This window comes from Squalius cephalus (assembly GCF_949319135.1).
Source record: "Squalius cephalus genome assembly, chromosome: 3".
Taxonomy (NCBI): Eukaryota; Metazoa; Chordata; class Actinopteri; order Cypriniformes; family Leuciscidae; genus Squalius; species Squalius cephalus.
This window is the reverse complement of record NC_137124.1, coordinates 10,444,081-10,459,144: the sequence shown is the minus strand read 5'-3', so window position 1 is coordinate 10,459,144 and position 15,064 is coordinate 10,444,081. Positions and strand designations below refer to the sequence as shown.

General features: G+C 36.0%; 2 protein-coding genes and 1 long non-coding RNA gene across 6 annotated transcripts in view; 2 read left to right on the top strand and 1 right to left on the bottom strand.

Annotated features, from left to right (window-relative positions):
• The window catches only part of agfg2 (ArfGAP with FG repeats 2), a 16,601-nt gene extending 16,567 nt beyond the window's left edge, over positions 1 to 34 (top strand). For all 4 annotated transcript variants that reach the window (XM_079867735.1, XM_079867736.1, XM_079867737.1 and 1 more), the window contains one exon: positions 1 to 34. This exon is cut by the window's left edge and continues 1,740 nt beyond it. The gene's annotated coding sequence lies outside the window, so the exon portion shown is untranslated.
• A 1,178-nt stretch (positions 35 to 1,212) lies between these two features.
• The window catches only part of LOC307156400 (insulin receptor substrate 1-B), a 56,904-nt gene continuing 43,052 nt past the window's right edge, over positions 1,213 to 15,064 (top strand). Inside the window, exon 1 of the mRNA XM_079867724.1 lies at positions 1,213 to 1,938. Within this exon, the coding sequence (XP_079723850.1) occupies positions 1,590 to 1,938 (349 nt within the window). The 5' untranslated portion in view covers positions 1,213 to 1,589. The remainder of the gene's footprint in view (positions 1,939 to 15,064) is intronic.
• LOC307156413 lies at positions 4,334 to 10,704 on the bottom strand. The gene is made up of 3 exons (XR_013820709.1): positions 10,576 to 10,704; positions 6,241 to 6,345; positions 4,334 to 4,605 (listed from the first exon to the last, which is right to left on the bottom strand). It is a non-coding gene; the product is annotated as an uncharacterized lncRNA (long non-coding RNA).

Sequence of the window (15,064 nt, the reverse complement as noted above, 5' to 3'; positions counted from 1 at the left end):
GAATGTATTAAAGGGTTATTACAACACTGCTTGCTTTTGAACGCTTGTGGACAATTGCTCTATTGTCACTCCTATTTATCTGCAATAAATTAACACGATATTTATGATGACAATGGTAACAATTAACATTTATTCCTTATGTTATAAACTTAATGTAACTGAAAAAAATAAGTTATGTGAACTTCCACATCATTTTTTTTTAAATTACGCATGAAGTTTATTTACTTAATAATTTTAAGGCAACTGGTTTCCTCACTTTTTTTAAGTTAAGTCAACTGAATATGAAGATTTTGTTTTAGTATTATTTAAGCATGAAGATTTACCAATAACTTATTTCAAATTCATGTTTGTAGATGGATCTTTCGCAATAGTGAAGCAACTGCTGAAATTCATTGTTGAAAGATGATATAATCTTATAAACATCACCTAATGATGCACAGACAAACCACAACAATGGTGACACTCAACAAATAATAAAAACACTTATATAAGCCAAAATTACAAAATAAACCAACAACACAAACTCCTAAAGGCGAAGCAAAAATAAGTTCAACATTAGCACAGATAAAAACCAACAAGAATCATGAAAATCCAAAGCATAATCTATGCATGCCGCACTGTATGCTGGGTAATGTGCACTGGAGAAATACAGAATGATGTTTGTTTAAAGTAAATTGTGTTTTCCAATACTGTAAACTCACAGTAAAACCTACTTTAAAAAGTCCTACTTTGAAATGTGAAAGTAATGCAATTATTAACCTGGAATATACTGCAATTTCACACTAATTCTTAGTTCATGTTAACTAAAGTAAGCAGACGCAGTTGACTAATGAAAACTTATTGTAAAGTGTTACCGTTTTAGTTAATGGGAAAAATGACTAGACACAAAGGCAAATGAATATATTTAATTAAATACTAATCACTATTAATATGTATTAGAGTGAAAAGGATTCTCGCTTTATAGGCTACTAACAAAAAATATCTTTTTTTTTTTTTTTTTTTTTTAAGAATAAATGTTTGCCAAAAAAAGAAAAGAAAAATTGTTTGCCAAGAAGGGTTAGCTGGTAAGACCTTTTTTAAAAAAAGTGAAATTTGTTTAAGGCAGTTTTGAGTCAGGACAATCCAGAAGCGAATGAAATCCGATTCTGGTCCGCAACCTCGTGCTCTGCACAGCAGCTATACCCCTCTCTCTCTCTCTCTCTCTCTCACACACACACACACACACACACACAGAAACTACAGCAGACTGATGAGTGACAGAGCTTCACACAGTAGCAGTGAACGCTGCGCTGGAGAGGAGGGGTGACAGGGAACTGTCCACTGTACGCTCCCGTAATGAGATTATTCAACTCAACTAAAGCTTCTTCTAAATAGTAGTAGTTGCGCTATTTCTCGCACATGTGTTCGCGTGTGCGCGTTCTCGTTCTGCCCAGGAAAAGCGCAGCGTTTGATGACAGGACTTTTGGAAAGAAACTGCTTGTTGGACAATGCGCACATGACTTTTCAGAAGGAACGGAGGTTGCATTTGTTGTCGTTTGCGACTTTTAACGGGATTTAACTTTGGTTGAGCGAAACAGACCCCGCGAGCCATGGAGAACCACGCAGATTTGCAGAATAGCACCGAGGACGTCCGTAAAAGCGGGTATCTCCGCAAGCAGAAGTCCATGCACCGGCGGTACTTCGTGTTACGGACGGCTTCTGAACGCGGCCCGGCCCGACTCGAATACTATGAAAGCGAGAAGAAATTTCGAGGCAAGGCTCCCGTGCCCAAAAGGGCTCTTGCGCTGGAGACGTGCTTCAACATCAACAAACGGGCCGACTCGAAGAATAAGCACATGATAGTGCTCTACACACGGGCTGAGAGTTTCGTGGTGGCGGCGGAGAACGACACGGATCAGGAGGAATGGTACCAGGCGATGGTCGAACTTCAATGCAAGAGTAAGTCTGGGAAATGTGTGCGTGAAATTAGGTGTTAACGTGGCAAGCTTCGTTTAATTGCATCTTGCATGTCAGTGCATCTAAATCCGCCTGGGTAATAAAAGAAATAGTAGCTACGTGTGAAATGGTAGATTAGAGCACATTGTTGTTAATAGCAGCAAAATGCACCACACTAAGAATGTTGTAAATGCAGCACACTAAGAATGATGCGTCTCTTAAAGAGATAGTTCACCCCAAAAATGAAAATTTTGTCATTATTTACTCACCCACAAGTTATTCCAAACCTGTATGAATTTCTTTCTTCTGCTGAACACAAAAGTAGATATTTTGAAGAATGTTTGTAGCCAAACAGTTGATGAATGTAAATACTATGGAAGTCAATGGGGTCCATCAACTGGTTTGGCACTGTCATTCTTCAAAATATCTTCTTTTGTGTTCATCAGAAGAAAGAAATTCATACAGGTTTGGAATAACTTGTGGGTGAGTAAATAATGACAAAATTTTCATTTCTGTGTGAACAATCTCTAAGTTCACTAGTCGTTCTTTCTGTCAGACAGAAGCAAAACCAGAGATGGTCTTATTATTGGTGAAACTGAAACTACTTTGCTTGTACATTCACTGTTTTCTGCACGATTTCTTAAGCGGTCAGTGTCTCTAATACAGCGAATTCGCCTGCTGATAGTGGTATCAGCAGTATCAGACATCTATGAATGAATTCTATGATGATAATGAATGAATAATAACATCAAAGAAACACGAGAACGGGTTAACAGTGAAGCATAATGGCTTAAAACGATAAATTAAAAATATATGTGTCATATAATTCATATATATAATAATACTCTAGTGCCATCTTCTTATTTCCAATCTCTCTCTTATTGGTTCATTAATATTCAGTGTATTATTAGCATAGACCTAGAGTGTGTTTTTTTCATTTGCATCCGCAGTAAAAAGCTGTATTAAGCTCCTACTTAGATCACTTATAATGTTCCACACCTCATGTTGGCTGGAGTTTGTCTACTGAAATCTCTTTCGTTTCATCAGCGTTTCATCAGCAGAACAATCCAAAAACGCTTGAAATAACAGTAATCAAAGATAAGGTCTATATACTAATCAGAAATGTACATTTAAAAAGTATACATATTAAATTCAAGATATCTTTGGTCTAAAAAGTTACTATCTAAAAAATAAGAACTAGTATCTAATGAATAGATACTTGTATCATGAAAATAGATACTAGTATGTTTTAAGGATTAAATATTAAAACAGCTTGCCATACATCCTCCACAGACTTTCTCATTGCATTAGTAGTACAGCTGCTGGTTGTGGTGTTGAAACAACAGTGTTTTTCTTCCTCTTCAGCGAAGTGTAGTTGCCCCCAAGTTGGGTATGGGGCCTCATTTGCTGTCGAAGAAGGGAAAGACTGTTACTGGAGCTCAGCGTGGTCCTTATCCACACAACCCAAGCACACGTTATCATGTCTTCTCACTAGAGCTCAACTTGCACAATGTTATGACGTTACACTTTCCATTTATATCTGTTATTTAGAATAGGCGAATTATTCAATGACTTTTCTAATAGTCAGTCATTTTCAATCGTCTGAGATTCAGTTCGACTTTAGTAATTGGCAGACATTTTTAATCGGTCGACGTTCCTCTCGTGCAAGTGCAACCCAAATTAATTTGAAACAAATTATTGTGATTTTTTGTGTGATATATAATCCGTAATAAATTATAAATAATGATGGTACTTACGTTTTTTTATTTAATTTATAGAGACAGCAATCAATAAATAGCGAATTTAGCTCACACTGACCAACTTGCAATCTATCTTAACGATTGAAAACTATACTTTTTTTTAATTTACGTCAAATTGCAAAGCTTTCTTCATTAATTTCTTTTGGCTGCTAGGCCTATACAAACGATCAACACTTCTGTCTTCTTTCGTGATACTAGTGTGGAATAACCCAACTGAATAATCTCTATTAATGCGTCCTAAAAGCTGCAAATTAAATCACACGGACAATTGGTATTTAAAAAAACACTGAATATTATATAACCCGTCATTCCTCTCTTAGAATAAACTGTACTGGCGAAAGCAGGTACACTTGCAAAGAGTAAACAGACAAAAAGGGCAGTGACCGTGACTCCTACAGCAATTACACAGTCCCGCATGTTCCTTGGCTCCTGGAGATACAACTAACAAACCCAACATGTGACGCAACCCTTGCAAACCAATATCAAGAGTCCAAGGTGCTATTACTGCATTACATAATGAGAGCATAATGAACACACCAACCATATGCCATACCATATGTGCTTTAATATCTCATATTACATACACACAGAAACGTGCAGATACTGAAAAAGGTTTTGTTTGCAACCAAAGGGTGGAATTTCACATATTTACTCTGAATGCAATGCAAAGCCTTGTTGAATTTACATGGGATAAAGACAGTGACAGAATGTGTGTGTGTTAAGGCAGGGATGAAAGGTGAGTAAAAGAGATGACGCCGAGTTTCAGGCAGATGAGAGAGAAGAGATGGCCCTCCATTTGTCGTCCATAAACCCCCGAACTTAACAAGCTAAACAAACCAGTCTGCTGATTGGCTGTTAAAACATTTTGACATCTGTCTTCCCTCCATACTTGCTTTCTGCTGGGCTTGACCTGTTGATGGGCATGACAACTGCTAAATGACCTGTGGGAATGTTTTCCATACTCACTTTTACACATCTTAATGCATTTACTCCCCGTCCATATTCTTTACAGACATTACTAGGCATGATGATTGGGAATCTGTCCAACAGTAATCTCAAATTACACTGGGGATGATATTTCAGTTTCATCCGCTTTGATTCATTCATATGCTATTCATCGAGTCTGGGGTTTGTCTCTATAGCCCTGTTCCTTTAAACATTTGTTTTCTTTCACACTGATTTATTCAATCATTCACTTTGCATGCATCAGTGTTTGTTATCTCAACATATTGACATAACTTGACTTGCCACGCACTAGGTATTCTGTTTATTGAATTATATTAGGCTTTTAAAAACCCACAGGATCTGTGTTTTGATGTTTACATACAACTGAGATTTAACTGGTAATCACGATCTTGGATATTTACTGGCAAGCACAAGAATTTGCACCCTGATCAACCATTGCACTGTGGGCAGGGAGTTAAGTGGAATATTTTCCCTTTGACTAAGGTTTTGGACTTGCAGCTGTCTATTTTGTCAGTATATTCCTGACTAACCACATCTGAACATAGACCACAGTCATTAGAAGCATCAACAGTGGAAAGTTTCGAAAACAGCGAAGAACAATGCTGAACCGTTTGGTTCAGGGGCTGAACTTAGCAAAACATGTATTGAAAAACAAAGCTAAAAAAAAGTTGGTGTTAACAATTTTTTCATATAAAGAAAATGTTTAGAGGAGTGTTTATCAGAAGGGCCAGATAAACACACATCATTGTGCAAAAATTTGGGTTCAGTAAGTAAGAATGCATTAAACTAATCAAAAGTGTCAGTAAAGACATTTATGCAGTTCTTTTGAACTTTTTCAAAGAATCCTGAAAAAAAGGTCATGTTTTCCATACAAATATGAAAGGGATAGTTCACCCAAAAATGAAAAAAAATAAAATAATTGACTCACCCTCACATCATTCCAAGCATGTAAGGCTTTCGTTAATCTTTGAAAAACAAAGCCTAAATTCAATCGGTCCATCATATAAAGCGATCGAGTCTCAGAAAATTTGGACTAAACCGTTCAATTCATATGAATTAGTTTTACGATCTCTTTATGAACTTTTTGAAGAGTCAAAGCGCGCGGTAGTTGCGTAGCTGTCAATGGAGGGACATAAATCTCTCAGATTTCATCAAAAATATCTTTATTTGTGTTCTGAAGATGAACGAAAGTCTTACGGGTTTAAAATGACATGAGGGCGAGTGATTAATGACAGAATTTTCATTTTTGGGTGAACTGTTCCTTTAAGCAACTGTTTTAAACATTGATAATAATATTTCAAAAAATTCTTGAGCACCAAATCATCATATTAGAATGATTTTTGAAGGATCATGAAACACTGAAGACTGGAGAAATGATGCTGAAAATGTATCTCTGACATCACAAGAATAAATTACATTTATATTATTAAATATATTCAAATAAAAAACTATTTCAAATATTATAATATTTCACAATATTGCTGTTATTTTTGATGCAGCCTTGTTGAGCACGAGAGCTGACCCCAAACCTTTGAACAGTAGTGCATATGTGAATAAAGGAGGGTCCTGGGAAACTCACCTGCATTCCTGGTGTCGTGTGGATTTCGAATGCCAAATTCAATTGAACAAATACCAAGCAGACTCGCCGCTGTGAGCAGATTTTCCATGTTTGGTATTTGTACAGCTGCAAACAGAGAGAAGAAATTAGGTTGGAGGAACTGGTTTTCTCACCATTGGCACCTCACATGAGCAATATTTGCAGGTGAAACCCACGTCACTACACAAGCCGGAGCCGCTGTCTGGTCTCTTTTAGAATCAAATGCTACTTTCTGCTCAATTTATTCATTTAAATGCCTTGTTTAGTCAATTCCAAAGATAAAGCCATGTCATGCATGTAGCCTATTCTGACTAAATGTTTATATGGAAACAGTAATGACCTTTGTGAAATCAAACAAATCTTTCTTTACTTTACACAGCACCACAACATCACATCGCCACTGCCGTCTCAAGGAAAACACTGTGTGTTTGTGTGTTTGTACAGTACAGTGTGTGATGCCAGTCTGGCTCGTGGCTCAAAGGTTAAACTTCCCTAAGCCTCTCTCATCTCCTTAATGTGCTGGTAATTATTGTCTCTGTGAGATCTTGGACACACAAACACACAGCCAACGGCAGAGCTTGTTCTATTTTAATGCTAAATCTGATGTAATGAAGCAGATCACAGAGGGCTTGAATCTGCTATTCAGCGGCAAGCTTCCTACTGTTTGACCCTCATGCACCCCGTATAACAACTTAAGTGCTGCTTAAACATGACCAGATCCTGAAATGTAAGCCTGTGACAGAAATATCCACATGGCTCCTCACTGTACAGTATATAAAGCAGTTCTCAGGACTAGCCCAGCAACAGCTTCTTTCTGGTTGTATTAGGCTCACTGTAAGTGTAAAAAAGAATAGTTTGAAGTAGTAACTAACAAAGATTACGGGAGTACGTTTAACAAGAAAATACAATTTCAATCTTTCTACTTGAAAATTTCGCATTTAATTCAATGTTTTAGTTGCCGTTTCTTTGTAAATATTTGTGAAGTTTAGTAAAATAGTTTTAAAGTCAATCCTACACAAAATTATTTTCAGTGTTGCTCTGGATACAAAGTCTGCTAAATTAATACATTGTTATTAAAAGGCAAATGAGAAGAAGCACATACGTTTATCAATGGTGACTCACAATAGAGACTTAAGATTCGTGACAGTGAGCTAGAAAACGCATATTAAAATACATATTTTAATCATATTTATGTTAATATTAATGACTATTTACATTGTTATATATATATATATATATATATATATGTGTGTGTGTGTGTGTGTATGTGTATTTTTTCCAATAATAATAAGGAGGTTTAACTTTATTTATATTTGTCAAAAATATAAATATTAAATATATGAAAAAGGCTTGTGTTAATCACAATCAGGGTTCCTACACATTTTTCATTTTAAAATTAAAATTTTCCAGATATAAATTAGCAAAACTCTCTGTGGATTTTTCAAACCTTTAACATAAATGGCTCTAACCGCATTATATTTGGTATAGATGTTGTTGTTTTTTTCATTGGTTTTCTCAAAGTGAAAACAAGCGCTTATATGATGAGAAGAATCCTCAAACGCCATATAACACGCATATATTCACCTCTGACAGATTAATTTGATATCGTAAAAGTGGTTTTATGTTGCACGATCACCAAACATGCAAAGTACACTCAGAGTGAAGTTCAAAAGTTTTGCGTAATGAAAATGTGTCGTGTTCGACAACCACTTAGCCTAATTATGACAAAGACAAATTTTTTCCCACTCTGTTTTCTTTTTTCCATACTTATCCAGATTTGAAAATTACTTTCCATTCATTTCCAAGCTAGGAACCCTGAGTAGTGATGGTGACCACATGAGCTTCATGCAGTCAGTCATGCTGATTCATGATAAACTCTGCAGAACAATGATACATACTGTAAGCCGAATAAGTACAGAGAACCGAACGCAAATAGCTCAGGGATTAACATATTAGTCATTTTGGCCAGTTTTCCCACATTATACAGACCTTCACACATATGCACACGATTTGTTGACTTAATTTTCTTGTTTCCTGATTTAATCTTTAAAGGAAAGAAAAGGACATCTATTGTTTTGTTTCATTGTTGATATCTGCGGGCTGCAAGTCAGAGTAAGGTTCTTGGGTTCAGTTGGCAGGGAGATATTTCTTAAAGGAACAGTTCACCCAAAAAATGGGAATTCAGTCATTAATTAATCACCCTCATGTCATTCCAAATCTGTAAGACTTTCGTTCATCTTCAGAACACAAATGAAGATATTTTTGCTGAAATCGGAGAGCTTTCTGTTCCTCCATTGACAGACACAACTAACTTTGATGCTTCAAAAAGTTTATAAAGAGATCGTAACACTAATCCAAATGAATCGAGAGGTTTAGTCCAAATTTTCTGAGGAGACTCGATCGCTTTATATGATGAACAGATTTAGGCTTTTAATCATATATAAACATTCATCAACTCACACATCAGTTGTGGTAAACGGAAGCTCAAGCATCTTCGCTTGACGTGCGAGAACCAATGAGGTTCATTCTCGTGTTACGCATCATGTTTGAACTTCAGCAAGAACCAATGAGGTTCATTCTCGTGTTACGCATCATGTTTGAACTTCAGCGAGAACCAATGAGGTTCATTCTCGTGTTACGCATCATGTTTGAACTTCAGCGAGAACCAATGAGGTTCATTCAAGCATGTTCAGTTGAGTTCGCTGATCAATGTTTAAATGTGATGTGAATAAATGCATAAATGAAATCTGTTCATCATATAAAGCAATCGAGTCTCTACAGAAAATTCAGATAAAAAGTGTTTAAAACACTAAACCGCTCAATTCATATGGATTAGTTTTACAATCTCTTTTTGAACTTTTTGAAGTATCAAAGTTAGTTGCGTAGCTGTCAATGGAGGGACAGAAATCTCTCAGATTTCATCAAAAATATCTTCATTTGTGTTCAGAAGATGAACGAAAGTCTTACGGGTTTGGAACGACATGAGGGTAAGTAATTAATGACAGAATTTAAAAAGCCAACCCTTTAAAAATATAATTCTAGACTGAGTCTAAAGATAATGGATTAAGACGTGGCAGTAATCACTCACCAGCTGAAGCGCCACTTAGACCGAATCAGCTTCTGGGAAATGACTGCACTTCTCCTGGCTTAAACAACAAAGCAGCAATTTTCACAGAAATCTGCTTATTTTTTCTATTGCTTGTTCACAGTGTACCAAACAGGAGAGTGCCATTAATCGTATATGCGTCATTTATGGTCCATCTTCCCTCCCTTCCCGTCCTCTTTCCATGAATGATTTTGTCTTCACACTGTAGGAAACGTCTTGCAGCAGAAATGTATCTAACGCTGCGGGAATTTATTATTTTTAATGTTTTGCTGAATGGTCTTTGCAGTTCTTATAATCACAGAAAGGAACCTGGGAGTAGTAAAATCACAAAACGTTAATGAAACATCCACTGATGTATAGCTGCAATTTTGGTTGATTAAAATAGAGTTAAATTAGGGTGGATTAGAACCCAAAATCCCTCAACATCACCACTGACAAATGATTAAAGTAGAGTCAGCTCCATGTACAGTAGCAATTATCAAATTAAATATAATAATTTTATGGATAATTATAATCGGAATATTGTTTAGATGTTCTGAAGTTTCAGTTCAGAAATAAGCAAATATACTAAGGAAGACCTGATCTCACTGGACCAATGCATCACATAAAATATTTACTTATAGTCAAGTCATGATTTGTATGGCTGATAACAATCTGAATCAAAAGAAAAACAATCATAATCATTATTTAAGCTTGTATCACACGTTCTCTGCTCATGGTCACTGTGTAATACTGTACTGTAAACCTAGTTTTTGTTGACAAAATATTGTAGGTTGGTTAATTGATGATCAAATAAACAAGCACAAAAAAAAAAAAAAATTAATACACCAAAGTTTGTCCATATTAGAATGCGTAGGCCAAAGAGGAAATAGCCTACATGGGTTTATGTTAGATTAATATTCAACTATGGCCTATGTGATTTTTAATCGTTATTGTAATATCTAAATATTGCATATTAAACCATTACATTCACTGCTTTGGTAATATTAGTTCCTCTTTTATTTGTTTTCCTGGCGCTTTAATGGGGGGAACACGCGCTCGCGAGGGAAGCGGACTAAACAACTCATACTAAACAATGTCGCTTGCTTGGGAGTTGTTTAATAAAGATGTTTAAATTATACTCGTAGTAAACACAAATACTAACCCGCTGATATTATTATTTTACGCGCGCCTGACGGATACAGAGACGCCGCTACCGACGGTTAACTTACACAAGCTCTTGCCAAATCTCTCACCTGTGGGTCACTGTTGAATCAGGTAGGTTGTCTAACTAATTTTGGATGATGTTCCCCTATAATGTATTCATTTTGGAGCTAATATTTTTGAATATTTCTCTCTCAGCACTTAAGTGATAATATCAAGGCATAAGTGATATTGTAAAGTCTGTGAGTCTGCGCCACTAGCGGCATTAAACGGAATTGCAATATTTTTACTTTTCTATCTCAAAGCGAATGACACCCATGAGATTTATAACAACATTTTCATTAAAAAATACACTATAAAATCCAAAGTTGAGAAAAACTTGAGGCAACTAGCTTCAAGACATTTGTCAGTATACCCGATATATATTCAATACTCAACAACTATTAAAGTTGGTCAAACAGAATTGAAGTTCTATATGAACTAAAAAAGTAATGTTTTTTACTTGTGGATCCAAGTTCAGTAAGCTTGTATTTATACACAACTGAGGATGAACATTACACAATAGAGTAGTGCAGGGTTGATCACACTGGTTCACTTGACAAAACCCAAAAGGATTTTTCCATTGGCTTTTGGATTATTGCAGAAGATAAGGTCTGTGACTAACAAAAGCTTATGATTCTTACATGTTTTGTTCATCATGATAATCTTCACAAATAAACACAACTTTTATGAATTTTGAAGAGTAAATAGCCTACAACATGACTTAGTAGTAGCAGTTACTAACAAGTTGAAAATACTCAACTGTAGAAACCTCACCGAAGATTACTTACTCTTAATGGTGGCTTGACTTCTGCACCAAAATATAATCAAAAACACTTACATAGAGCTAAAACATGTCTTAAATCTAAAAACCAAACATTTATGTCATCATAATTCCCCATGCTTTAAGTTTTACGTTTATTAAATTATTCAAGTGCATCATTAGTTATCAAACTGAACTTGCTCAGGATGTTCTAGATGTTTATTATTTTAAGTTGCTTATACAAAATGTACTTTATTTGATCTCTTTTGTAGTCACCTTTTTCAGTGTTATATGCTAGAAGTGGAATTGGCTTGTAAATGAAATCTGTTTGCGTAAGTGTGTGTGTGCTGATTGGCCAATATCAGCTGCTGGTGTGGACAGCAGACTCGTCCTCTCGCTTGTTACATCTTTCATCACTCCAGCTCGAGTTTGGCAGAGTCAAAACCACTAATATGCTTCCATGTGGCACTGAAACTGAAAACCACAAGCAGATCTGGAAACTTCATGATAATGCTGACCAGCAAAGGGTTCATCTGGGTTAACGTGGCAGTGCCAGCATTTGTGTGTTTTTGTGTGTGTGTGTGTGTGTGTGTTGTGATAACAGAAAACACATGTGCGAAAGGAACTTAGAAAGATCGTGTGTTTGTGAGTATACAGGGGACACTTGTGAATTCGTTGTGGTAAAACTAGATGAACTATTGCAAACTGCCCCTATTATGCTGTTTTAAAGGTTCCTAATTTTGTTTTGGAGGTCTGCTACAATAGGTACACTTTAATGTTCTCATAATATACATTGCACATCACCTGATTTCTCAAAGAGTCTGAAAACGGTTTGTTTGAAAACTCAGTCTCTCTAAACTCCTCCTTTCCGAGAGCTACTCTGCTCTGATTGGTCAGACGGCCCAGTCTGTTGTGATTGGTCTACAGCTTACAGCGGCTGTCGGAAACAAAACGCCTATTACCATATCTGAATTTCAGCTCCGGATCTTTCTCAGCTCTTGATTAGTGATCGACCGATGTATTGGTTTACCGATATTTTCCCCGATATTTAAGCATTTTCCCATAATCGGTATCGGTTTTGTAATATCGGATTCGCCGATAAACGGCGCCATCTTGTGGCCGTATTGAGAATTCCGCCATTGCAGCCCGCATCTGAGTAGATCAGTCAACAACAACTCTGTGCACAAGTAAAGTATATGTTCTGCTTGCTTTGCTTTAATTATTCAACTTTATTTAACATAACAGACATGCAGAAATGAGATTTGAGACAAATGCCTGATATAGTTTATTTATGCAGCTTGGTTCTAAAAAATTGAGACGAACTCATGGAGTCACGTAGCGTAATCCGTCATGTCCTGCCCCAATAAAGACGTAACTTTACATGAATTAAATAAAACAGACATGAATGAGTGCATGTTGAAAATAAAAGCGCTGCATTTAATTCTCTATCTGTTGTATTTGATCACCATTAGTCTCGAAAAAAAAGTTCGTTCGCTGAGCACTCACTGGGTTGATGATCAGGAATGCTCAAGCACGGCCACTGAATGAAACTTTTGACAAGATTATCTTGTTTAAAGACCCTAAATTATATTATCATTTACTACATAACCATTATTTCGCTAATACAAATCTAAATAAATACCGCTCTGTGGAAATTAATTATTTATTATCTCCACGCGCGATCAGTTCTGTGTAAATGCATAGATAAACAGCACTTTGTCAGAAAGCATTTCATGATCTAGAGTAGACCGACAAAAACATTATTAATAATTAATAACATACTATTTGGAAAATGCAATGATGTATGCTGTTTTGTTTGTTACTTTCCTGACAATGTTATATTCCAGCTAATATTATTCAGTGAATTAATATTACCCAGTGAATTATTCCTCACTCTTTAAACCTATTAAATGGCACATAAACCTTCTAAAAATGTTTAAAATGAATTACATTAATAAATAAATATCGGTTATCGGGCACATAAACATGCAAATAATCGGTATCGGTTATAAAAAATCAATATCGGTCGATCACTACTCTTGATACACAGTGATACGAACAGTAACGATGGCATCGGTTTTTCCGTATCAATTCCGGCGTGAGTCCTCGTCCTTTTGAAGTGCATCAAAGTGGATTCTCAGCGCTGAAAACAGCGTCTTCTCGACACAAACCAAACCCTTCCAGTCTCAGCTACAACTACAGTGTTTGAGGGTCAGAGTAGACGTTGTTCACAGGCAGCCAATGAAAACCAGACTAGCATTATGCAAATGAGTTACATTGTTTCGTAGGTTTGTAACAGGAAGTGAGACTGGAATTACTGACGACTCGTTTCAGCAGTTCAGAGTCGATTCTTTCTTTTAGGAGACAATAACTTTATTTGTCATGCACTTTAATCTCTAAAACTTTGCAGACCTTTTACATTCACAAAAAGCGATATAACACACTGCATAAAATGTAATATTCGGAAAAAAACACATAATGGGGGCACTTTAAAGGTTGCCATGTGAAGTTTGTTTGTAAAGTTGTGAGCCTTCCCAGTTGGATCAAGATCACTCAGTCCTTGGAAGACATTGGAAGAATAATCTCCCCTTGCTGCTCATTATTGCAAATGATGGCTTATTTAATATATAATGTATTCATGTTGTGTTGTGACAATACTTGGGACATTTTGTTCTACAACTAAACTGCACACCCATACCGAAAACACGATTTTTGAAACAGTTATGTTCATTTTTGAAAACATATGTTTCTAATAAGTAACTAGATAAGTTTGGGGTGTGAGTGTGTGCAGTTTACGTTGTAGAACAAAACGTCAGCGTATCATCAAGTTATGTTTACCACAGGCTTTATTTTACTCATAAATTGAAAAACCCTATTAAAAAAACCTCATAGGAAACCTCGAGAGAATTAGTCTTCCAGGTTATGACGTCAAACCTGCACAACTCTATAGATGTTTTAGCTCTATTTAGTGTTTTTGTAAATGGTAAATAGTTTTGTGAAGTCACTAGTGTTCCCTTTGGTGAGTGTTGAGTAATACTGGGATGAACAAAATGTGCTCAAGAGTTGACAGACCATCCTTACAAATGACATCTTAAACAGTTACTAAAACATTTTTTTGATTTGTGTCAACTTGCAAGTAAGAGTCGTCTACACATACAAGAACGCATATTGAAGTAACTTAAAACCTCAACAGCTGCTTGAACTTACACCCAAGCTTGTTTGAATTAGATGTTTTTATATTGCAACCTACATTTTCACAACTAATACCATAACTCAGAAGCCACCTTGACATTATCTAGAGTTTATGTGTGAGTCCTTCTTCTGTTTGCTGAGGGAAAGACTTGAGACAGACAGGGACACTTACACACACAGCTGTTTCTGTACTCTCATTCTGCGTATCTTTCCAAGTACCAGGAAAAAGAAAGATCAGGACTGAACTTTGGTCCTAAAAACTGCAATTATGCCTTATTTTAAAACCCTAATGTGCTCACATGCACACAAATCTCAGTTTAACAGCTGAAGTGATTGTTCATGTTACTGGCTATCATAATAGCTTTACGCCTATAGCTGTTAAAAATAAGTTTACAGGATGAAACAGTGACTCATATCTTGACTCATTACTTTCATTTGCATTGCATAATGTATTCAGGTTGATGCAGTCATAATAAATAATATATTTTATAAATGTTTTATTATGTATTGCTTGATTTAGATTCTTAGGTTGCATTGTAAAACATTTATAGTGTTTTGCTGAT